The sequence below is a fragment of the Tyto alba genome, unplaced genomic scaffold, assembly GCF_018691265.1.
Source record: "Tyto alba isolate M040663 unplaced genomic scaffold, T.alba_DEE_v4.0 Super-Scaffold_38, whole genome shotgun sequence".
NCBI lineage: Eukaryota > Metazoa > Chordata > Aves > Strigiformes > Tytonidae > Tyto > Tyto alba.
In genome coordinates this window covers 30,302,751-30,329,441 of record NW_024881313.1, presented here as the reverse complement: position 1 = coordinate 30,329,441, position 26,691 = coordinate 30,302,751, and the positions used below count along the sequence as shown (strand labels likewise).

General features: G+C 38.1%; 1 protein-coding gene across 4 annotated transcripts in view; it reads right to left on the bottom strand.

The window, feature by feature from the left end:
• Positions 1-26,691, bottom strand: part of DIP2C (disco interacting protein 2 homolog C) — a 332,048-nt gene that overhangs the window by 46,842 nt on the left and 258,515 nt on the right. For all 4 annotated transcript variants that reach the window (XM_042801790.1, XM_042801791.1, XM_042801792.1 and 1 more), the window contains 11 exons: positions 26,193-26,329; positions 24,361-24,569; positions 23,426-23,540; positions 18,424-18,625; positions 16,226-16,335; positions 15,352-15,432; positions 11,462-11,585; positions 9,720-9,841; positions 7,133-7,244; positions 6,904-7,013; positions 4,007-4,137 (listed from right to left, as the gene is read on the bottom strand). In XM_042801790.1, the coding sequence (XP_042657724.1) occupies positions 4,007-4,137; positions 6,904-7,013; positions 7,133-7,244; positions 9,720-9,841; positions 11,462-11,585; positions 15,352-15,432; positions 16,226-16,335; positions 18,424-18,625; positions 23,426-23,540; positions 24,361-24,569; positions 26,193-26,329 (1,453 nt within the window). The remainder of the gene's footprint in view (positions 1-4,006; positions 4,138-6,903; positions 7,014-7,132; positions 7,245-9,719; positions 9,842-11,461; positions 11,586-15,351; positions 15,433-16,225; positions 16,336-18,423; positions 18,626-23,425; positions 23,541-24,360; positions 24,570-26,192; positions 26,330-26,691) is intronic.

The window sequence follows — 26,691 nt, the reverse complement described above, 5'->3', positions numbered from 1 at the left end:
GAACTTGCATATCAAGGTAACTCAGGGCTTTCAGCTCCTCTTGAACCTTCTAGACTTGAGGCAGTTTTAACAGACCTACTGTAATGTGAAAGAAATTCAAATTGCCTCTTTCACAAATTGTCACTGGATAAAGACTCCACTGGGAATGGGCACATGGCAGTGTGGGCGCAGATGCACCTTCACATTCCTCCTGCCCCAGTTATGCCCTTTGCAAAATACATGAGAGATGGTTATGTTCATATCCTTCACTTCCCATGTCAGAATTATGCTTTTCTGATGTGGCATTTAGGCTTCTTTTTGCAGTCTTCCCTTTAATTTTCTATAAATGGGCTGGAAGTTGGGTGAAATGCTCATGCCTGTCAGGTATCTTCAAGTTAGCCTAAAAAAAGCTAACAATAATTAATGAGTTGTAGCACACTAAATATTTCTAAAAGGCAGTTCTCATGTTAATGTTGCAATTCCTTGCTTACTTCTTGCACAGTTCCACCTGTTTGGTTAATAAGAAACCTTGCAGTCTCTTGCTGCAGAAGCCACCCAGCAGCACCACTGGGGACTTCAGCTGGTGGCTATGGCACAGACAGCAGGAGCAGGACAGGAGAAAGCCACTTCACTGCACCTTACCTGGAAAGCCTGCCCAGGCCCATTTTATAGCATTCATGCTATTTATTATGTGGCCACTGTGGACTGCAAAATACAGTTCCTCTGGTCCAGTTTGAGTCTTACTGATTTGTACTATTACATTCTCAGTTTCTGAGAATAAATATAAAATTTATTTAAATTATTAATGTATGTAATTTTAATTTCAGCAAGGACAATTCTATCTTCCAGTAGTAAAAGTAGAACTGCAATATGGATTGGCTTAGATGGGCAAAAATAGAGGGAAAATTCTTATTCTATTTCATCACTCAGCAACTAACAATTAAGTAAATCCTCATTAATGAACTTTAGAATGCTCTATTAAGTCCCACACTGAGCAGCATTAAGATAGGGACATCTGAATTTCAGGAAGCATTTTTGAACAATGGGATTTAGTATTGATTTTTTTTACACTGGGGGACACTTAATTCTTTTTCCTTTAAAGAATGTAATACATTTTAAAATGCAATGCAGCACAAGTCAGAATCACTAGGATCACCTTTTCAGAATGGATGAGATTATTAAAGAGAAAAATGCAAAAATAATGTATTCTTTTATTGAGTCATTACTAAGAACCTGTTAAAATTAGGAAGTTTGGGGTTTCTGAACTCACATGGGGCTGATGACTGCTGCCACATCCAGGACGTGGTGTTCAATGACAAAGGTTCCAAGGAAACCCTGCTGGAGCATGCAGCCAGTTTAGAGGAAACGTGGTAAATCCCACTTTTTAAATAATGTATTGCTCTGCTTTGCAAGGTTTCTTTTCTTTATTATTTTATACCCTTTAGGCCATAAAATAATAAATTTTTTAAAAATAAAAACTTTGCAAAACTATGCAATATATTCCAAACTTACCAAAGGGCTGGCTCCATGCTCCAGCAGCTTTCCTAAGTAGCTTTAACCTCACAGAATGAGGCATTCTGGGGCACCGCAGTGGAGCAGGCCAGCACAACGTCTAAGCACCTACAACGGGGATAAAAGGTTAGTTTTTCTTTGATTCCTTAGTCAATGCTTCCTTTGGTCTAGTTAATAAAGGCATTGAAAGGTTCTTTTAATTCTAACTGCACCCAACACAGGAGGTTGCTTTCTCTTCCTGCTGGGCTCCTAAAATGAAGAGTTCATATTTAACTCTCAACCACCCCTAGCTGGTCAAAAATTGAAGATCTAACTTAATTTCCATATGCCATTAATAGTATTAATTTAGTTAATGGGAGTGGTGACAATCATAACTTTACAGTAGAATACTCTGAGGTAGAAATCTGGGCTGTAAAATATTGGTGAGGATTTTTGTCTGCTAAACTACAAAGAGTGATATGCAAAGTTGCAAAGTTTTAAGTTACGAAGAGTGAGTCTAATAACCTCCAGGAAGTATATTTTGCTATCAAATTAAAAAAATACTCATTTCTAAAATAGTAATGAAATTGAAATTAAGTTTGTAAGTGGAATTAATGAAGCTATATCTGATGTAAGCCTTCTCTAAATGCAGTTGCAATTCAAGTGGCCTGCATTCTGGTTTTACAGGAATAGGAGATGAGTGGCAAAGAAGAGATTGACACGATGGTTCATAAGATTAGTGTGTTGCTGGCCTGATCTCAGTTCCTTCAACTCCCTTGTTTCCTTTCTCTTTGAAAATGGTATAGAATTTTCTATTCCTCTACAAGCTAAAAGGGGCACAGACCTTGGTTGGTTTTTCCCAAAGGCCTGACGCCTTATTCACTTGCCAGTCATAAACAATCTTCTCCTAAAAGGTTGAATTCTATTAGTATTTGGAAAGATCTAACAGCAGCAAATGCCTGTCTGTTGCAAATATGGTTCTGGAAGAAACAAACATTTCCATATTCAGGAGAGTCATGGGCACTACAAATTACTTGGGCTTGGGCCAGATCCACATTTATCTGTATTTTATGGCTCTATCATGATGTTGTATAGAAGTCATGCTTGGATGCTCCATGTCCCAAGATTATCTCATACAATAATACACTGTTTAGCTGAACTCTGCCCTGGTGCTCCACAGTCCTTCCCTGGTCTCACTGAATGCACCATGGCAGATTTGGCTTAGTCCCCAGCACAGCAAAGGTCTAACAGTGTTGACACCATGGTATCTTGGAACACATAGGTCTATAGAAAAAATATTCAACTTAAAAAAAGTGAACGTTTAAAAAAATTAACTTAAACAGAGTGATTTAATTAAAATCTCAATTTTTCTTAAAGTTTTCTGAGTATTTTTGCAGCCTCACTATTTTTATTTTTGTGTTGGGGAAATAAGAGGTTGAAATAAAATGATTTCTCAAAACAAAGAAAACTCTAATCCCTATGTAAAATCTGAAATAATATTAGGGCAAGTACAGTTTAAATGAAGAAAGACTGATGAAGAATTAATTTTATATTTAATAGCAAATACTTTAAAAAGGCAACAAAACAGGCAAATATCCTACTTTTAAATAAACAACACTTGCTGCAAATGAATTGTTGCAGTTGTTATCAAATAAAGCTTTCTTCAGGTATTTAGTGAATTGGTAAAAAGTTTATCCAGAGTGTTTTTATTGCCCCGGGCTATCTTCATTTTAGTAACTAAAAATAGCAGTACTGCTAACACCAAAGAACTTTCTACAGAGGGAGCAAAGATGTTGGACTGCTGTGACTCTAAGATGTCTTCATAAAAATGTGCTTGCTCCATTAACACCCCCATTGCTCTTCTCCTTTGCCTCTATGTCAACCCAGCTATCTTTAAAAAAAAAAAAAAAAAAAAAGACAAAAATCGATGGAACTGCTTTCAGTGCTGAACTGTGACTTCCCTGGAGTATAGAGATTGACAGAATTGCTAACTTTCTAAATTTATTAACAGAAAAAAATGATTTGCTTTTCACAAGAAATGTTCTTTTCTGATAGCTTTGCTGCTGCCACAGAAGTACCCTTCTGCAGGAAAATACACTTCCACGTCTCTGCAAAAATCATATCTGTAAATCCCACAAATGAGGAAGTCCCCAATATCTACTTGTGCTTTCAGATTAGAGAATGAAAAAGAGGACACCAGTAAACCACTTCCTTAAGGTAATATTGGTAGAGCGCTGCCTTCATCAAATAAAACTAGCCAGATTCTTCAGAGACAGCAGTAAAACAGCAGGAGGTCAATGAGCAGCTGTGTTGGTGCTTTGCACTCTTAAGTCTAAACACCTATGGCCATGCCCTGCTCAAACAAAGCGTATTCTCCGTACAGCACTCTCCATGCAGCTTCCAGCAATTCCAATTGCCTGTGTCAGTCCCAGAGGTACTGTCTGTTCTTCCCATCCTTTTATCACTCACATCATCCGGTTTGTTGTGTTATAGTACAATGGAAATGGTCATTCAAAAGGTTGAGGAGAAACCTCACCTGCAGAGGCACCAGAGGACAAACCCAAGTCCACAGTAGGGGTCCAAGCAGATAGCGACTTCTCTGGAGGGATAAAGCTCACACTGCAGCTTAATAGAACGACAAAAGGCACTAGTGGCTGCATGAGACATCTGAAAGACAACAGCAAAGTAATTAAAATGATCAACTATGTCATTCAGAAGGCTCATTCCCAGACTGCACCAAGTGCTTAAATCAGTTACAGGATAAAGAAAACAAATAAATATTGATTTTGTGCTCAGTGTAAACACATATGTAATTTATATCTAAGAAAACACAACTTTCCTTCAAGAGGGCATCCAAATAACAATGAAAGGGGAGGACAGACAGAATGAATGATAAGTTTGAAGTGATTTAGGGAGAAAGCTGTGAGTGGTTTAAAGGTGTGCTCCAAGCTGTATGCAAAGCTAATGATAACAAGCTAAACTATCTGGAATAACAAAGGAATGAATGACTGCAGGATCTGAATGCAATTTGAAGCATTTTGTTGATCATCAGTAGCTTATTTCTAAGTACATATTTCTTATTACAGTAAAGAAAAAATGCCAATGCAGTTTTTAAATTGAAGAGGATTTTGCATGCAAAATGGTACCAAGGACCTAATCATTCAGTGATAAACATTCTCAATAGACCCAGTAAAGGATCTGTAAAATTTCTTCACGTTATCCAGCTCCAAACTAAGAAACAGGCTCTTAAAATCTTGGTAAGAAAGCTCTCAGAGATAAAACAAATGGAAAGTAGAAACAAAAAACTTGATCAAAAGGAAACTTCTGATTTTTTTTTTTTCTATTGTTAGGATGTTTCACACACTCACCTATTCTTACAAATTCTAACTACAGTGGAAATAGAATTACGTCTTTTATCTTTGTCCTCTCTGTTAATAACAAGATACCCGTGTTAAAAATACAGCCTGAATAGGATTTAACTCATCTAACCTTTGATCTCTGCCACATACTGAGCTAGTTGCTTTATATACTGTTAGAGCCAGTGGAGGGAAATGGCACTTGGAAGGTAAAATTAATTTGATCTTAACATAAATAGGGGAATAAACCTCCAGAAGTGACTTTTTCTTCATTGCCAATGACAGCCATAACTGAGGCTGGACATGTGTTCCAAGTGATGCAAAGGACCAGCTCAAAACAGGTGTCCACATGGTGACCATCTGCAGTTTGTGGAGATTAACTCTATTCTAGCTGAATCAAGACCACTTTTTCAGACAGGATTAAACTGAACTCTGTAGGGCCAGAATTGGTGTTATTCTGTGAATTTTTACACCCTACTCAGTGCAATCTAGTGAGAAAGTTGAGAGTAAATGTAACTGCAATCTACTACTTCCAAAGCAATTATAAAACATTTATCAACTTTTCAGAACCCACATAAGCTGTTTAGCCTTTTTCTAATTTAGCACCACTGCATTATGAATATAAGCCTTGTGGTGTCTTATGATCCTTTTATAATTGATTAATCACTAGTGATGATCTAGTACATGGTAACTATTTACATAAATCTGCTGAGTCAGAGATCTAGAGGCTTTGTGACACAGATATCAGAAGTAATCAAGAATTCCTTGAGAGATTTATCTGGTTTTCCCTTTAAACACATTAAGAAAAGGTTCTGCAACTTGCCCTGCCTTTGACTATCTTTGAAGGTCTCCAAATACTGACTTTGCATAGTTAGTAGTCATGTCTGCTAAGGTGGAATTCAGACCTGATTTAACATGGATGACTGCATATGAAACAATCATTTAAGGCTCCCTTTAGAAAAAATGAAGACTTATGTGACATTCACCCTATTCAAAAATAGATGTTTCAGATAAGTCTGATAAATTACACCCTAAAAGTCCCTGATTCTCTCTGTTGATTACTGGGGAGCCCAATGACTATTCCACATCTGTAGGCATTGTAGCAATTTAAAGTTAGATGAAATGGATCTTCCAGGAGTGTCTGGTATGTGACCATCAGCCAGCTCAGCCATTTAACTGTCACTCAACCTTAGGCTAGTCACTTCACTGCTCTGTGCTTCAAATTCTCCATCTGAAAACTGGGAAAATTATGCTTTCTTTGTTTATAAAGCATGCTGACAGCTTCTGAAAATAGATGGATGATGCCAAAGACTGTGAGGAATACAATACAGGCTGTAAATGTGATGTCAGCAGAAATAATCCTTGGATATGCAATAGATAGGAGTAAGGAAGTAACAGGTAAGAATAAGAGAGTAATTTTACCTCTGCCTGCGTGTTGGTCAAACCAACACTGGAATTACACGTAAGTTAGCAGCTAGATAAAACACCTTTGATAAATAGTGGCTAGAGGGTTGGAGAAAATGGCAGAATAGAGATTTAAAGAGCTCAAGATGCCTGAGCTTATCAAACAAATCCATCAAAGGCTTTTTTTTTGCTGCTTACTCTACTATTGTACCAGGTGAATATACTGGAGATATCAGCAGTTCCCTTAATTGCATGAAGAAGAGAATATTGGAAACCAATGGCCAGCAATTGAGTTCAAATAAGGAACAAACAATGAATCGGTACAGGAACAAGTAGAAGAACGACTGAGTCTCATTTCCTCCATAAACCAGAAATAATAGATAATTCAGTTGAAGAACACTTCAGACAGACAAGTTACTGGGCTATCCACAGGGGTATTGGAATGAAACTTTTAGACGGAGAAGGAGGACAGGTGCTAAGCTCACCACACACAGTACTGTGGTGAGTACAGAAGAACTAATTTCATGTTAATGGAATCAAATAATGACTGCAAGGGAGGAAGCAATTCAATTTCTATTACCAAAAATCAAGAGGAGTTACAAATCAGGAGCAGTGTACCACCTGCCAGCCAGGTGTGATAGCAGGAATGCCAGCTTTAACAAAAAGTCCCTACCTTTACCCCTGCTAGCATGCCAGTTGTGGAGACACTGAAGTCAAGGTAAGCAAGCGTTTCAGGGTTAGAAGGTTTGTAGATCTGTGCAGGCCGCTTCTTTGGCAAATCGTCTAATGAAAACAGAGAAAGAAAATGTGTGTATCTTACTCCCATGACAGGTAGACCCCTGAGTGCTTGACAAATACAATGATAAAAGAATATAGAGTGGTCCCCTAGCCTTAGTACTTACCTGTATCTAGTACTGGAGGCCATGTTCTGACATCAACTGCTGCTGCCGCCTCTCGCGACCGTAACAATTTACATATTAATTGTGTAGTCATTAAACAGGCAGAGCGGCTCACCTAGGAATTTAAGAAACAAAAAAATAATGCAATGGGATAGTGATTAATTCTCCTATGAAAATGAGCAAGACCATGATTTATTTTCCGCCAGAACAGGACACAGGTGTATTAGTGTTATGTTTTCCAATCAGGAGGTGGAAAGATACACAAAAAAGGCAGCTCAAAGCAGACAGTCATGTGAGTTTTACAAATTATATGAAAATTGCACTTTTTGAGAACAGTGTTGTAATGAAACTAATGTCACCTTAATAGTGAGAATGTGACTTCCAACACATTATATCAATTATCAACCCAGAATGCCAGTACAGAAGACTGTGACTAAAACATTTCCCATGTGATGCTAATATCTTGGTTTATAAACAATTTTTTCACATAAATCAAAACCCAGACTGACATTTATACAAGTAATTTTACTATCTGAAGTCAATTTTATGCTAGCCATGTATTGCCAATTGCTGTGCTAGTGATGAACCACTGGGAACTCTTCTGATATTGACAAAAGTAGTTCTAGACCAGAAATTGTGCAAGTGGTACTATGAAATGAAATGGCGATTTTACTGCAAATACTGTGTTGACTTTTAGATGACACATGCTGCAGGTATTCTCCTTATAGATTTGCTATTTTAAAAAATTCATATGTAACAACTAGAAGAATATTTCTTACTGATTATAAAAATTAATATATTTTAGGAAATAGACAAACATAAATAGGAATACTGTTAATCACTGAAGATAGTACAGAGGAAAACCTGAAACGTCAATATCATTCTTATTTTCCCTGACCCTTGGGAATCTGTGAAAATACTGCTAGGAGTATTTTTTTCTTTAAGGAATCTGAAACATTTCATTGCACATTGAATTTCCAATATTCAACCTAAGGAAATCAGTAACTATATGTACACCAAATTTTACCACTGAGCAGAAGAGATCAGCTTCTGCTGACAGTAATCTCATGGTGGTCAACTTTATAGGCCAACTTTACAGAGAACATGACGAAATCAGGAGCGTACGAGCACTGATCCAAGCTCTACTTACTTCCTCTAACCCCATGATCTTCCTGTATGGACATTCTAAATATTTCAAGCTCAAAGTGAAGACAAATTAAGCCACTGCAGCATCCCTCGATCCAATCATGTCACTGTTGTGGCAAGGCAAGGTAATTCTTACATAGCTAATCTTCAGTCTATGAAAATCTTGATTTGGGACACACTGAAGTCATAAAACAAGAGGAATATGAAGAGCTGGTGGTTACTAGCCCTCTCAGGAATTATATTGTCTGGAAGATCTGGAAGTTTATTAAAATAGCAAATGTCCATGCCTGGAGAATAGCAAGTTGGAGGTAAACATGTAGGGATGGTGGGAAGGAGAAAGAAGACATCTTAGCTACTGGTTAGCAACTGCTTGAGACGGGGCTCAGTAACGTTCAGTTATATTTTGCTGCTACCAAAATATTGTTCATCACCAAAACACAATTATGTATGCTGACTTTTGCTCAGAAGTCACTCTTACTGACTTCAATAGGTGCTGTGTAGACGTACAGAATGTCAGAGCAGGCTTTGACCTTATCACACCAAGAAACTCGTATGATTGCATTGGCAACGAAGGAACAGACTCAAGATTTTAATTTCTACAAGGTCATCCCTCTCCAAAATGAAATAAAATCTTGTGTAAACTGAGCTGAGAAGCTTTTAAATCAAACTGGCATAAATATGGCTAATAAATAAAAACTGTTAGTGCTACAACATTAAATAATGAGGACCCTGAAGACAGTAGGACAGTTTCTCGTACTTCTACTGATGCTTCGTGGCATCTGATGCCATAAGGAAAACCACAAATCATAACTATCTTGAGACCCTATTACTTGAAAAAATCAACGTTAATTAGAAATGTTAAAATCACATTTGTTTCAGCTTGCTTTTTCAGAGACTCAAAATTCCATTCAATACTCAGTAACAAGCACAATGCAATTATTTATGTGCAATGCCAAAATACCGAAAGAAAGCCCTGAATGAGAAAGTCTGAGTAACACTTCTCTGGATGAAACAAAATACCAACCAATATCTTCACATCAGAACTCTGAAAATGCTTCAACCTGCAGAACAATTAGATGTACAGAGCTGAGCACAAATCACCATTAGGTCAAGCTAAGCTTTCTACTGGTATTTTTCTCAATAATCAATGTAGTGTTGACAGGTGAGGAATCCTATCATTCTTGGCATATAGCTAAATACAAGAAAGCACATCAAATATATTTCTTGAAAGGAGCAGCATAACTGTGGCAAAATGTGACAGCGGAAGTCACAAGGTTGTGTGCTGTCAAGCAGTGTTGATTCTGCAACACACTGAAGTCCTGAAACTTTGGAAGGAATAAAACTCTTCATCCTATACCACCACTCACTTAAGTTACCATTCCTAAAGACTACACAAATCCATCACCCATTTAATATATTTGTGCACTTTCAGGTGTCTGCTCACCTCCACAATCATCTTCACTGTAGGTAGCGTGGTGGCTATATTCTGGGGATGTGGAGGTCGAACTGTTATTGGCACACAGCCTGCATACAGGCATCCATAAAATGCAGCAATCAGGTCTATTCCTGCATGAAGAACAAAACAAAAATCCTCTTGAAAATCAAATAACTTAATCACAGACACCTATGTCAGCATAAATATTACTTGGAACTCAACTCAGAAGGTTAAATGAGCGACTAAGCCCTTTAACAGACTTCTTTTTCAGCTCCTTGTCAGTATTTGTTCAGCTTCACTGATTCCTTTCAATTGTACTGTTCTTCTGAGCATGAAAAACCAAAGAAGACACACAAAGCTGCAGCCAGATATCATCATTTAGGTGAACTCCACTTTTATGATCAGGAAGTAACCTGTTAAAAAGACTGATTTCTACAGATTAATTATCTTCATAAATTTACAAATTTGTCTAACAGAAAAATGAATCTACAAGAAGAGGGATGCCCCAGCAAAAGGATGAGGTAGGATGATGCCTGTTCCTATCAACTGGAGAAAGAATATCTGGAGGTTTCATTAAATATTGTCTTTCTCCTGTTATTTTTAACTTTAGATATGCAGCTTTGACTTATTTACCTGGTATTTTACAGTAAAAAATGGCAATAATGATTTTGAAATTTAACATAAAATTAGGTGTTATTCTAGGTAAATATTGACTGTAGGTAATAGACTGTGGACAGCACACTTCAGGCTATCTAAGGAGGCTGAACAGAGTACAGCACAAAGACCCCTTCAATACTGTTGTTTGATAGCTCCCTGGTGTTCTACACAGGCTGTGATAAGACAATAATGGAGGCTGTTTCATTCTTCCAGTGAAAAAGGATCTACAGTACTGGTAGGTTACTGTTCTTTCAATAAAATGCTTTATTCATGGGAAATGAAATACATAAAAAAAAAAACCCTTAAGTTTAAAATACTAGTCTTTTGTGGAAAAAGTTTATCTCATATTAACTGTCGAGAAACTACTCAATAAACTATAAAGATTTAACCAGTATCTCGCAACCCTTACTAACCAAATACCACAAATCAGACTGTTTATTTCACCAACACACATGAAATGCTAAAGATAAAAGAGCAGCACTAGATAAGAAATCATTTCAATCAAGTGTCAAACATGGTACTGGTTAAAACAAGCCTAAAAGCCTTTATGTCAAAAGATGAAAATCCAAGCCAGAGAGCTGGCTAGATTAAAGATCTGTAGAGAAAATCGTGATCATAATTTTATATTTCTTAATCATCTGCTATTTATTCATCATATTTCTACTCTAAAAAAACATAGATCACTTCCTAGGTATTGCTGCTTTAACCTCATGAAACGCAGCACTTCTAAGAGGGAATTTAACAGGAGAATCTAAGAACACTCAGCAGATGGAATATTTTAGCAGAATGGTGTGCTCATAAAATAGTATATTTCCAGCAAATTAAAAGAAAAGAAGCAACTAAATTTGACAGGTCTTAAAAATACAGGTTAATCATAATCTGAACCCAAAGAAATAATAAGCATGTGCATAGGCAAAGAGAAATTCTTTTAAACATGTTTGACTAAGTTCAAAGAAATGTACATAAGGCAAATATTTTGTGATTTACTAATTAACATTGTTTATAGGTTAGTAACACCACCAATGCAGCACTGCTGTAAAGGATCTTGATAAGCTTTCGGGACTCCCAAGGTACCGAACACAGCAGTTCTTTACCTGGTGGGTAAACCAAAGCCACGTGGTCTCCATCTTGTAAATGTCCCCTTTCCATCAACATGACAGCTATCTTCTCAGCTCGTTTATGTAGCTGGACACATGTTAGCGAGTTGGCTATTGTTCCCTGCACAGGAAGAGAGATAAATGTTACAGAAGATAATGCAGTGTGCTGAAACTCTATTTTCCTCTGCACCTTAGAAGTTACTGGATGAGGTGCAGCTGCAATATGTCACGCAATCAACTTAAATACAGAAACCTTCAGCCTTATGCCAAACTATAGTTTGAAGGCAAAAAGATGTTTGTAAAGCAGAGGAATGTTCTCTATTCCTTTCTCTGTATCTTCTGCCTTCAACAGTGGTTTTGCTCTAACCAAGGGAGTACAGTAGTATGCTAATGTCCTGCCCATGTAACCTGTACTTCACTTGCTACACAGGCAGAATTCCTGCTACAGCCAGGAAAGTGCCTTTGTGGTCTCTGCAGCAATCTGGAGAATCTGTGGAGAGCAATCCTGAAAACTGTGCTTTGTTGTCTGCATGCTGGAGTGAAGCCAAATGGCACAGCAGAAATACTTTAAAAGACAAGAGACAAAAGACACAGGAGAAAGCAATACTTTGTGATGGGGGAAAAGAATTACTCTGAAAGAAAAGCTAAGCACATGCATATAAATGAAAGAGAGAAGAAAGGCATTTGGTGAATTTGAGTAACTCTGGTCAGCATGAAAAAAAAAAGGGGAAGTGACAATATGCTACAGAGTTTGGCTTTTTGAAGCACTTCAAATAGCGCTAACCTAAAATTATCAAACAGATAGTTTTAACAGTTTTAAATTGGCTGAGTGTTACAATTCTTGCATTTCCTAAATACATATATGTGTGTATATATGCACACACACAAACACGTATTTAGAGAAATACATACATTTGTATCACAAAATTCATTATCACAGCTGACACCTCTGAAGAGAAGTCTAAAAACGAATGTGCAGGTCAATCTGACTGTGCCTAGAGCTGGTCTGGCCAGGTCTGGGCTGAGATAAAGGGACAGGGCAGTACAGGAAGGGGTGCACCTTGTGCACCTGTTCTGTGGAAAAAGAGGATTTCAGTCTCCAGTACTGCTATGATATACCTGGCACCTATCACAAGCACTGAGTTCACTTAAAAATATGGAGTCTGAAAATATTGGGGGAAGAAAAGGTAAGAATATTTATATATATATACACTTAAAAAGAAAAATATATGAAAAATGCAATGCAACACAATCGAAAATATTGTATCGCTATCCTTATTAAGAGAGAAAGCATGAAGGTCTAATGTTTTAAAGAAATATTCTTTATTCTCCATTTTAACATGGCAAGGAATAATAAACAATTGTCCTGATTGCTGGTTTCTATCCACCATCACCATTCCACACACCACCACAGTATTTATTGACCACAAGCTTCAGAGAAGAAAGAGCAGTTTGATAAAGGTCTAGCACTGGAAGTAATGGCATGTTACCAGGCATCACTTGGCATTTACAAACTATTATAAACTGTCAACAAAGAGGACAACCTAACTGAAAGTAAAATGGACAAAGCCAAGGCTCAGCATTCCTCCTCACCATCTTCAGCAACCACACTTACTGAAATCCACTTCAGGGAATTTTAGTCAGTCTTCTGAACAATGCAGAGATCATGTCAACAAGAAAGCTTCCTCTAAAGTCATATGCAACTACACAGATGCTGGACTAGAGGCAGCTTCCATCTGTCCAGCCCTAAATATGGCCAAAGTGACCTGAGGTCTGGGTGTTCTGTAGATGTCCACTGTAGACCTGACAGTAGGAATGTGCTTAAACTCTTCGTTCCTTCTTTCAAGAAATTGCCTGTTTACATAGTCATGGGAACAAGCACCCTTTATATCCCCACATACATCAGAAGCACAGGCCCCACTGACACAGAAAGGGAATTGCAGCAAATCATGTAAATTTGTGCAAAACTTGTTTAAATTTAAGACTTCTGGCACTTGCTGCATGTGAACCAGTGGGAAGACAGTGTTTATATGAAGTGTAGGGAGGGAGAATCCTGTTGTTGGACAAGAATCATTGGCAAACACCAGGCAACTATTCCCTTCAGGTCCTTTATATGAAGTGTCCTGCAATGTTAAGGTGTTGCAGTCCTTCATGACACACTAAAAACAATGCACTGCACTAATTTTTAAATATTCCAAATTCTCAAAAAGCTTAGGTTACAGGAACATACTAATCTTGGTGGATTTCTATTAGTCATCCACTGAAAGATGCCTGGGTGTTTTAGAACAAAGTGTACAGACAATGTGCAAGGAAGACAAAAAGGGAAAAGTTACAAACCAGAACTGAAATTCAAGATGGGTAATAAAACTTGCCTAGGCTAAACCCCACCAAACCTGTCACTCCTTCTCATAAAACATGAAATCTCTCCATACAGCATTACATCTCTCAAACAGATTTCATGTGGTAAGGTTCTCCACACTGAGAGCAGTGAAGAAACTGAATTTCAAAATTCAACCACTTTTCACTTCTATGGAATGATAAATTATTTTGTTAAGCCTTGTTTTGCACATCACGTCCTTCCCTCCCACTGTGTGAACCCTTCTGCCAGCATGGGAAGTCTGGCTTTATTTAAAGCTCAAAAGCAAGAGCCTGTGTGGAGGAGATGGGACAGTCACTGTCTCTTTCTCACAGCATCTTTGCTCCTAACTTACACGACAGAACAATGCACTACTTTAATGGTGCAATATTGAACCTATAAACAGCACTGCCTCTCAAGCTTCCTACTTCGCCACAGACAATCACATTACTAATTCACTATTATCTGTCAGGTTGCATATGTTCACATCATATTAGCTATTAATCTGAACTGCAAAAAAGGACATTTAATGACTGATTGGTAGCCTCAAAGTGAACTTTGGTACCAGTATTGTAATATGGGCTGGGGAAGCATATCATCTAAATACAGTAAGTGATCATTTCACAGGGGTTCACAAATTACTGGATGTTTAAGAACCCATCCCTGTTGTGCAGGGACCACGTGGGCTGAGGCAACACCAGCTACTCCAGGTGGCCCCGGGCAATAGCACTATTCCAGGCCCCTCCTCTCCTGGGGACCCTCACACACTACATATGTTTCCCAGTTTTGATGGATATGTCCAGATGTACTGTGGTGGGATGGTTTGAAATCAGACTTTCATTCTCTACAATGGTCTTGGGAATTACTGGTTTGTCATCTCCAATCATCTAGGAAGTCTGTATTCACCTACTCTCAGTAAAGCCAAGTTCTGTACCATGTGACATATATTAATTAATTTTTGATAAGCAATGAAATTCTGTGCTGGCACCTCATGGAAGCTATGCAGAGAGATTTATTAATGATCCTCTGCAGACCTGGTGGATTCTGGTCGTATCTCTTTTACTCTTCACCTGCTTTCCCTATTCTCACACCTCCCCCAGATGGTCCAGTCTCAAAACCAACAATCATTGTTTTATTTAGGGAAAATGCGTTGATTTTGCCAAGCCTGTACTTTTCAAATTGGAAATCAGGATGGTGAGAAGTATTAAATACTACTCTTTGGTATAGGAATGATCTGTATTGAAACAGATTGGTAGTGTCAACTCAGCCACAACATATATGTGGTGGAAAAAGAAATGAGATATGTGTAAGGCGCACTGCCTGATACAGAAGCAATCTATATGTTGACAACTGACAGTGATTATTCTCTTTTCCTTTCTGCCTCAGTGAACATTTAATATAGCAGCTGAGTATTAATGGGAAAAGAAACAGAAAGGTGGTGTTCAGCCACAGCACAAGGAGGTGCAGCTGAAATACCAGCGTGCCATTTTCCGTACTGCAGCCTGTCAGAGTAATGGTCTGAGCTTCTTACCCTGCAGTTGAGTAGAGTGTAAAGCACATGGTCAGGAGTGGTCTGAGCTCTCCACTGCAACACTTCTGAGAGGAAGAGGAACTAAAATAAAGCAGAGTGACAGTCATGACACTAAGTAACTTTTTGGCTTTAAGAAACAGATTACTATTTTTGCTAGTTTAGCTATGTCTTTCTTATTTATATGCTACATTTTGCATCAATACCCAGAAGCACTAAACATGAATTAATTCTCTTGTCATCACAGATATTTATGGCAAGGTGCTTTTGCATGGTAGCAGCGGCCTCTCTGGAAGTGAAGCTACTGCTGGGATTATGATGTATTACTACATATACTTTCAAAGCAATAAAACAGTTCTTACTGATCTCTCAGAATTTAAGCACAATTTTAATTATTTAGTTTCCTCTCTTTTTCTTGCTATAAATATATAAGCGTTTATACAGCTTAGAACTTACTAATTTAATTACTCACATAAGCCCCCAAAAGAGCTGCATTTCAACTTAATTTTACAGGATCAAAATAACAACAAATATGGTCAGGACCATATATATACACAAAATACCCTGGACTCCACTTGAGATAGTAAAAAAAGATATAATAGAAGGTGATTTCTGGTAGAAGCCCCAGTAACACTCTCCACCATGTTTGTTCTGTTGTCCTATGTAAAGTTGTAAGAAAAATCCATGAAAATGAAATGCACTAATCTCCTCTCATGACTATTTTATATTTATCTGTAAACTGGGTTCTGAAGTATTTTAGTGTGAATTAAAAAAGCCATCAACCAATTCTGCAATAATAATAAAACAACGTATGTACTGCTAAGTGTCCTGAAGCTAACTAGCTAAATATAAGCAATATCAGATAAATTTAGCTTACCTTTCTGGCTTGGTCATTATCTTCTATTTGACCCAAATCTCTACCACTGGCCTGTGCAATTCTTTTTCCAGAGACCAAGTTCCCTACCATCACAGAGGCAGGGCCAATTTCTAGAATAAAGCAGAAATGTGCAAAATGCCATAAAAACCTTTCACTTATGGATGAAAATTATTTTTATTTCTTTTGCATTACATGATATTTTCCTCATTGCTATCCACAAAACCAAACCTTAAGCACACCTCTGTTGATACAAACTTTGGTTGAGGGACCAGAAGTAGCTGGAAGATACGCAGCCCTGGATTCATCCTCTCTAAAAATGTCTAACTGAGAAGCCCATTTAGCATGGGTTCTCTACAGCCAGAGACACATTTTGTCTGCCTTGATATAGGGAATCTTTGAACAATTCAGCTCCTAATTTAGGCATGTCCATTCAAGTGCCTAAAACCAGATGAGATGTATCCAGGCTTCAGGGACAATGGTCCTATTTCTCTCTCCTGTACCCTGGGCTAAGTTGCATCTGTATTAGCAATTCCACAATGCTATAGACTTGAAGTGACAAGGATTAGGAAGGCAGATGGTGCATATGATAAACTACATGCAAGCCCTTTAACACAAGGTAGACACTAAATAACCTAACCCTAGAAGAAAGGAAGATGACATGGCTGACACTTCTCCATGAGGTGGATTTCACTGAAGTTTTGTTGCTGTCATCAGGGAAAAATACCTGTCTCGCAGATACCATTTATGTTAACATTTGTTTTCTGCTTCTCCAGCATGGATCACTAATCAACTGCAATTGATACTAGGCTTTACTTCTAGTCTATGATGTCCAAGCTTTGTCTCAGTGATGGTATGAAGTGACAAAATACGAGATGTGTAAGTAACCAGATGATGTGCAATAAACAACATCTACAGAATATTCTGCTTTAAAAAGTTGAAAGCAGTATCCTCTGAGTATGTCACACCTATGCAAAATGGGAGAATGTGATGCTATCAGTTTGGTTCCTGCATTCCTGGCATTGCTTTTACCATAGTGATACATAATGTATACATAATGTATTGATAAGTATCTCCACTGCATTGACCTAATTCAATGATTACCTTGCAAAGCAGTAACAAGGAAATACCAAAGTGAGCACTGCAGTTAAAGGTTTCATTGCTTTCGTTAAATTAGTGGAAGTCACTATTAATCTCTGACATTCCCAGTATCCACGAACTGACATTATGGTTTTGATTTCTGAAACATTTGTCCAAAGGTTTTAAAGGAATAAACTGATGGTTTTGGCAAACTTGTACTGAATTCATGATGGAAAGTCCCCATATTTGAGATCCAGAGGGTAAACCACTTCATATTCCAAGCTGGTTTTCAAAGTGGAAAGTAACCAACACTTAGTCTAACGTAGCTGAATTCAGGTCTTAAGCCTGAGGCTACAGATTCAGAAATCCTTGCAATGAATCTGAATATTAAAATTTGCAATTGGATTCAAAGTTAAAAATTTGCTAAACTTTGCTTGGTCATTGGGCATGAGTAACCAGTGACTGGACTACAGAAGGCTACAAGGGCTTTCTCGGTCTCGAGTCATTGCCCTGCTGTACCATTTCATTCAATATTCTTCATATAGTGTGGCAGAACTTCTGAAGAACCACCTTAAAACTAGTTAGGGTGTTCCCTCAAATATACCTGCTATAAGAATAATCCAGAGCCTCCTATTTAGGTAAAAACCTTTATCCTCATTCTTGGGTTTAATTTATTCATGACCAGTTTTTAGGTATTTGCTCTTCTTCCAGCACTGTTATTTAGTGTCAGCAGTCCTCTTCCGTTCTGCTTCTACTTTACAAACTCAGCCTTCAAATAAGCCAAAATTTTCTCTGTTTTGGTCTCAGTCCATCCTCTTTAAACATAACTGCCTAGGAATTTACAAAGAACTTCAGGTGTGGTATCAGCAGTGCCTTGCTGAGTGATAAAAATGCCTTCATCATTACTGAACTTAGGTTTCTGGACTGTTTTTCCTTGCACTCTTTGTGAAGGTACTTCTAGCTTCTGCCAAAACCAATGTCCTTAACACACTTGGGATATTTAACAGGAACAGCTGACTGAGCTGATTCTCACCTGCATCAACAGTTACTTGATTTTGCTTCATACAGTACCATGAACACAAAGCATTAAGCAATGGTTCCTTTCCTTTCACTCATCTTACCTGGTTGTTTCTGCCTTGGTTTAGGCAGGTTTGTTACGCATGTGTGGGGACACATCAGCACATTACAAGGATGCAGTGATCCTTCCAAGAAGAGCTGTTTGGTTTCTGAAAGGTGTATTCCTCCCAGTGGTGTCTTGGGAAGTGTGTTTGCTGGTACGAGCGCTAAGCAGTAGACTCCCACTTGATGAATACTGTCAATAGCCTAAAAAAAGCAGGAAGTTGATTTTAATGAAAGGCTAATTTTTCATCATTCTAATAAGCACATGTTGCTCTGAATTACTGCATGAAACAACCTTAATAATTAACTGGCTATGGAAAGACACTTCAGCAACTTTAGTGATAAGGAGGTATTTTTCAGCAGGAACAGGTAGACAGAAATGTAACTCTGACATTATTACACTCATTCCAGAAGATAAAAAAGCAAACAAAAGGCCGGTGATAAATACACGGAAATCTATTATGAAATGCTACCTAGGCATCCTTTTTAGGTACACATTAGTAGCATGTCTCCTGGAGGTTTATTACTAGGACGGACTGGCAACCCATGTGAAAGTAATTTTAACCTGCGCACTTCTCAGAATTAAAGTTCAAAGGACTCCTGTCAACTTAACATCCAGTCCATCTTGCAGAGCAAAAAAAAATTCAAAGGTTGCACCATGTATATCACCATTTACCTACTGATGTATGCAGATTTTTTTCTAAGAGAATAACTGTTTCACTCCCTGATTACAGTGTAAGAGACTGCCAGGCAGAAATGGGAAATTACAATAATATAAGGGAAAACTACAAAATGATCCACTTGAAAAAAGATCTGTTGAATTAAAACCTGAAAAATAAGCATCTTTGAATCTTACAGTAACCATGTTCATTGTCTGACAAGTGGAGTAAACTGAATCACTTTCAAGAAATCTGCAACATACAGTAGCTACATAATTTATTTAAAACACCATAAATATCCATGCACTTAGATTTTAATTCCATACACATTTTAACTAGTTATTTTCCTTACACTGGTAACAAAAATTGCTGGGAGTTAGAAAAACAACTTCAGACATCCACCCAGACTGAGAAACAAATTACAGACAGCATCTCTGATGAAGTTAAATGAAGTTTAAAAATACAATTTACTTAACTCGAATTTTAATTTTTAACTGTGAGAAAAGTGAATGGATGCATCTGTTGCCTTGAAGATGCTGAGAATCAAATAATCATTTATAGTTATGTATTTAAGTGTAGACCAATAAATTACTGATTACTTCTACAGACACTCTAAGTAATGCTTTGCTTTTGGCTTCTGTTTGCTTCATTTTTTATTGATTTGATTGCAACAATTCATAAGAAAGAATAATAAAGCAGTTACTCATTTTACAAACATTGGAGTTTTAGTAGTGGTAGATCTCACGTAATATTGGAAGACCTCACTGCTGGACACCTTACCTGAAAGATCAGCAATAGCAAGATATACATGACAGCCAACACACAATGACTCATGTTTCTGGCAGAAACCATCCTAACCTCCTAATCATAATATTATTTGTAGGTGCTGAAAAACAGTGATAAATCATGGGATCTTCACCTGACACCAGCTTGAAGGAAAACCATTACAGGACAAGTAACCACTCTTATTAAAATGTAAAACAGTCGGTCTCCTAGAGTTGGTGAATGTAAACACCCAGCCGGGGTGGGATGACGGGTGTTACATATAATGATTCCTCAGTGACTTCCGAACTGTCTCCTTCGATAGCTACCTCTGCAGTACAATGCCTGATAAAATGTCATGGGTCATTCAAAATTGTCACCTTTCACACTTCTGAGTTTGGCACATTTCTGAGGCAGGGAATGTCTTTGTTTCACAAGGGTCAGCACTAATGAACTGAGCCTTAAAATTCTGAGGGAAGAGTGCCAGTCAATTTTAATACTGGTGGCATTTATGCCTCTTGATGAGATGGTTTGATTTCTGAAATTACTCTGTCCAGCCAGAAGTAAACAGAGTATCTGAAATCATTATCCCTCTGTTTCATTGAGAAAATAGATTAGAGATACCAGAACTTGCAGAGAGTCCAGATTGCTATGTTGTTCAAGCTAAGAAAACACCTCATTCTGACAAAATTCTCTGAGCAGACACTTCAGTTCTGCAGTAAATCTAGCTTTGCCTAGTCCTGTCAAGTCTGGCCAGTGTGCTGGCACTGGTAAAACTAACATCCAGTCTGCCAGGTATAGGAACCACAACCCTGCCTAAAGGGTCAGATCAATTTACAGCAGCCTGGGAGATGAATGAGTATCGAGGATCCATCTGACTGAACTGCTGGGTGACATGGGATCTCCACTCACAGTGTCACTAAAAGACCTTCTCCTCCACTAGTCTCAAGAAACTCTACACCCAGCCTGACCACTGCCTCCCTACCATGCCTCTGCTAAAATTCAGTTGCAGTCCAATGCAGTCCTGCACATACAGCAGCTCTACCGCCCTTCAGCCCTCTGTGGAGGAGCAGGAAGGGTCTGGGAGAGTCAGAATATGATATGTGGAACCCAGTGGAGAGAAGTTCTGCAAATCTAAGCAGCTATTCTGCGAAGAGATGCAGAGACACAGCAAGGCACAGCAGAAGCAGGCAGTGTAGGGCAGGGCTGGCATGGGGCAGCACACGCAGGGTGTCTGACGAGTCTCACAAATATCATCAGAAATGAGTAGCAATTTCATAGAGTTTGTTATCATGGACATCACCGAGACTCATGACACAAATGTGGTATCGTTATGTTGCTCATCATTAGCAGATGATCCAGATACAGCTGGTTACTATTTCCAGACATCTGTCATTAAAACTCTGATTGGGAAGGAGGTTCAAAGCAACCCACATGTTCCTGGCTTCTGTCCTCCATCTCCACTTCTAGCTGAAGTGGAACCAGAAACTTCTTGTTCACATAGTGATGCATGCCAGAGTTGCACATTTCACATACGGGCAATGAAAGAAGCCACACGTGTACTTTGATATATTGCCTACCATTCTCAGATACTGCTGTGACTTGATCATACTCAAAATAACAGGATTGACTTCTGGCAGGAGTAACTTGACACAGGACTCCCATAGTGTTCAGTACTGAATTCTACTGGCTATGATGGTGTAAGACATGATTTCTGTAAAAGTCACAAAAATGCTCACCTGACAAAACAGGGTAAGTGTAAGTTCACAGTTTCAACCTTTTCTTTAGGAGCTTGCTACTTGATAAAAATTATCAAAGCATGGGCAATCCAAAAGCCTTTCCTTCTACAACAGCTGCCCTAGGTGTTACTAGGTGTTTCAAAGGCTTTCTGTGTGATGGACAAGCTAGAGGTTCTAGCTTTTCTTGATAATAATCCAGATCTACTGTGAATATGAGATGCTTCTAGCTGTAGGAAATGTAGCTATCTTTTAAATCAGAAGAACAGATAAACCTATCTTGAGATGGATGAAAGCTTATTTACTCAGTTTGTTCAAGGATATGGTAGACAGATTCCCCTTCTTATTCAGTACAAATCAATAATGAATAAAAACTTCTCTGAATTGTGTGGGATATTTTTTTCTGGCTCTTGGGTAAAGCAAAAAAGATGTCTGCAATATATTTAGCTGAAAAGAGTCCTTCAGGAAGGACAGAAACTAAGTTAGGAAAGGGAAGTGGAAGTAACAGGTGACCAGCTGTAGACAGAGGTGAGACGGTTTCACAAGGTGTGATGGTTTTGGCTGGGATAGAGTTAATTGTCTTCATAGTAGCTGGTATGGAACTATGTTTTGGATTTGTGATGAAAACAGTGTTGATAATTCAGGGATATTTTAGCTGTTGCTGAGCAGTGCTTTACACAGCGTCAAAGCCTTTTCTGCCTCTCACCCCACTCCACCAGCGAGGAGGCTGGGGGTGCACAAGGTGTTGGGAGGGGGATACAGCCAGGACAGCTGACCCCAACTGACCAAAGGGACATCCCGTACCGTATGGTGTCACGCCCAGCATATAAATCTGGGGGAAGAAGAAGGAAGAGGGGAGTGTTTGGAGTGATGGCATTTGTCTCCCCAAGTCACTGTTACATGTGATGAAGCCCAGCTGTCCTGGAGATGGCTGAGCCCCTGCCTGCCTATGGGAAGCAGTGAATATATTCCTTGGTTTGCATTGCTTGCACATGTGGCTTTTGATTTACTTACTAAACTGTCTTTATCTCAACCCATGAGTTTTCTCATTTTTACTCTCCTGATTCTCACTTTTACTGTCCTGATTCTCTCTGTGAGTGATACCTGCTGGGGTTAAGCCACGACACAAGGTAGCAACAGAAAGACTTAATTGGACTACATTTCCATTAAACCTATAGTTCTTGAGTGAGAATTGGCTTAACCGTGGAGATGGAGGACATGGAAGATGGCTGTTTTCTAAAGTATCTAATTTTTTGTGTGCGGATATTTGAGTTGAAAAAACTTCAGAGTATGCTAATGATATTGCCTTAACTTGGACTGCTATATGTAAAGGAGAAGATCAGAATTTTTTAGTATTCAGTAGCTTCTGTCTTCTGGTCAAATGTCGAACACCACCACCAAGGTGTGTTTTATCATAGTTGTATGTGCCTTGCATGATCCTCCAGACAGCTGGAATGGGATTCCTTGCAATAGGTGTCCTCTATGCAGTTGACTGCACTTAAGATACCTAGATCTGAGCTAATGAATCACTTCCCTTCATTTCAGTGTAGAGAAATCAGCATTTTTAGGCTGTGTTTCATCCAGTTTATTTTAGCTATCAACAAGGTGCATTAGAAACACATAATTCTCTCCCACTGATTAAAAAAAAAAATCTGGTGATCTAGCTCAGATATGTATATCTACTTTTGTCACTCAGAAGAATCCAATTCTGTGCTCATTAGGTACAACTGAAGTTGGACTTACAGTTACTCAAAGACAAATATCAGTTACCTTGGGGGCCGGAAAGATCAATAAAAAAAATATAAAGCAGGAAAAAATAGCTTCCAGATGTAAATAAAAAGCATTACCTGGAGAACTCTACTCATCCATTGAAAACTGTCTTCCTCTGTGGAATCTGGCCTTTGCTCAGCAACAATAACTATCCTCTCATCATGTAGCACGCTCACTGAAAACACTGCTATTCTATAGTAGAGAAGGAAAGAAGAGTATTTAGTGTCAGGACAGATGGAAAAACCTGTCTTTTAAGTTAACCCTCCATAATGATGATTTTGTTATTTATTACTCAGAAAATTGGTACATCAATTAACATTTTATTTATGAGGAAAAAGCAACAAAAACAGTTTTGGGTAACTTCTGGAGGAGAAATAGTGGGCTTTGTTCTAGAATCATGCAAATGCAGGCATAGTGTCACAGCAGAGTTGGAGAAGTGAACCTTCCTGGGGTAAGAAAAGCACTGAATTTGGGTCACACCAAGGTTGCTGTTAAGCTGTTATATAACAGTTGGCATAAGCACCTTCTCTGGCCCCATCTTAGAAGAAAGTAATTGCAACATCATTTTGTGAGAGGTCTGCCACATGTTCAAGTGTGAGTGCATGTTACAGCATTAGGCTCTTCAGAAGTTTTACATGTCTCCTGCTCAGTTCCAGCGCATTAGGAAGGTCACACAATGAACCACTGTCATGTTCAAGAACTTCAGTGTTAGGCATATTGGAAATGTTCAACTCAGACAGAAAGGATGCTGTTGAGTCAATACCTTCAGAATTAGCCAGCTGTTCAACTGGAAATTTTAATAATCACAGTTTCGGACCTTGGTATCTAAAGTCTGCCTCAACACTGTCTTAGGCTTCCCTCTGCTGTCTCCCGGTTCTAGCAATATGAACACCAAAGGAGGGAAACCATAGTGCAGATTAGGCACTTCCTTCTGGAAGCATTTTGGGTCACTTACACTTGGCCTAAGCAAAATAAGGATTTCTACGTAATATAACAAAATAAAGGATCAAACCTTCCCCTGTAGACAAATTTCATTGGTTCCACAGCCAATGCTGTTGCTACAATGTCATCAGCATTATGTCTTCTTCCACTGACAACCATCAAACCATCCATCTTGCCAATAACAAAGACAAGTCCTCCTGGTCCTATAAAGCCTAGTAGTCCGGTCCTTATAAAAGGATATTCAGTGATAGGGCCACCAGAACTGGTCATGGGAAACACCTGTAAAACAGAGAAACACAGGTCTTGAATTTTAAACACAGAGATCATGCTGGGAAATATTACAGGCATGCTCTCTCAGATGGCTCTTCTGGAATGAAGTAAATAGGTTGCTGGTGATGCTCTTTACTCTTCGCTGACCATAAAGGGAGTGTCAGGAATCTCCTAGGCTAGTGTGTGTAATTTTCAGTACCTGTGTTCCATCAAGTTTTATCCCACTCTTTTTAACATACACATTTTCTCTAACCATGGCTCTGTAAATCATTTATGACCTTAAAAAAAATTAAGATCAACATAAACAGTATTGAATAAATAAAAATTAAAAAAGCTGTGCAGAGTGCAGCTAACCTGAGGTGGTATGTATAGGTTATTGAGAGATTAAATCATAAACATTACTGTAGAGGGTTTTTTCAGTACATCATGCTCTTTTCCAGCACAGTATAGAGAAATAAGCAGGCTAGAGTGAAGCTATTTTAAAGTACTGTACACTAATGACTTTTGCAGCTGACCACATTTTTATCTAAGGTCAATTAAGTCCTCACAATACCAGTGATAATGCCTTTGTAGCATGTCTAGAAGTGAAAATACAGCCCCGTACAGAGCCTCTATAAATGTTTGCACAACAGATGCATACCCAGGATAGATTTCTACAACTTTTTCTATCCCAAGTGTTATCCTTCTAGCACATGAGCTACTTTGAGCTGCATTCTGACACAACCACACTTTCCTGTTGCTGCTTCTTTAAACTGAAATTGTCTAAAGCCAAGTTATTTAAGCCAATGGCAAATGGAAGACCAAGGCTGTATAGTGTCCTTCAAGGCTCATCTAAAAAGAAATGTCAAATTCTGCTGCCAAATGCCCATGGGTAACTCTGAACAGATTTAATGCTTATACATCCTCAGCCATAATTCACTTCAGGAAAACAAAACTCTTTGACTCTCTAATACCTGCAACATGAATTACACTGTAAAACAGAAAAGAGGCCCACTTGGAGAGGGCTCCTAGGAACATGCTTAACTTTAAAAATGAGTGGTCCTGCTCACTCAATGGCAGTTTATTTGCTTACCAAATCAGCCTAAATATACTGCTAAACTGCAGACCCAGTTATGAATTATGAATGATTTTACAATTAATCCAAGTGCTATGAAATGAACGTAAGTACCTTTCTACCATGAAATAAATCAAATCTGGGATTATCACTCACACTGGGTATTTTCAATTGTACTTGTAGCACAGTAATCAGCTATCAACAAATTTCAGATCACAACAGCATAGTAGGATTCATGGCTTCAATAGCAGGATGTAGAATCATATCCACTAGTCTCCATTAATTATTTAATGTAAAGTGTTTACAACATTCAGATCTGCATTTTGCAGGAGATATTATTCATGATTGGTCTATTAAAAATGGCAATATCAGTACTTTTTTTAAGGGAAATGTAAATGTATTTCTCTTCACCTTTTTCTCAAATATTAAAAAGAAAAGGATAAGAACTTAATAAAAATCTCAGCTCGTATTACTGCTATTCTGATATTATTACTATCAATATTTTATGTCAAATATTATCTTGAAATAGAAAAAGTTAAAAAAGAAGCATTTTATATATCATTTTTTGGTCTTCTTACCTCAAAAGTATTTTTGGTCATGCCCGAGAGTCCATAATAGGATGTACCCGTTGCAATAGCACATACACAAAGTTCTCCTATTTCATCTGTTTTACAGAGCTGAGGAATTCCATCTGGCTTCACGGAACACATTATAGCTAGAGGGAGAGCAAAGCACTTTAAAAAATACTATAAAATGACCTATAGAAGAACATAAATGCTGTGGGAAAGACACTGTGGTGGAGTTGACATGAACAAATAAATTATATGGAGACTATTGTCTAACAATAGGTTTCTTGAACATTAAGGTGTTCAACATTATCAAGTATCATTTATATTATAAATTATATTTATACAAAGAATGCAAAGATCTTTATGTAATCTCAGTCTTTACTCTGATAACAAAACCTGATTTGCCTTGTTCTTTAAAATTTCAGTCGATCTGTAATATTGATGTGAAATGTGACTGTGTTCCCAGTTTTGCATACTGAAGACAATATTTGCCACAGTCAGTGCAAAA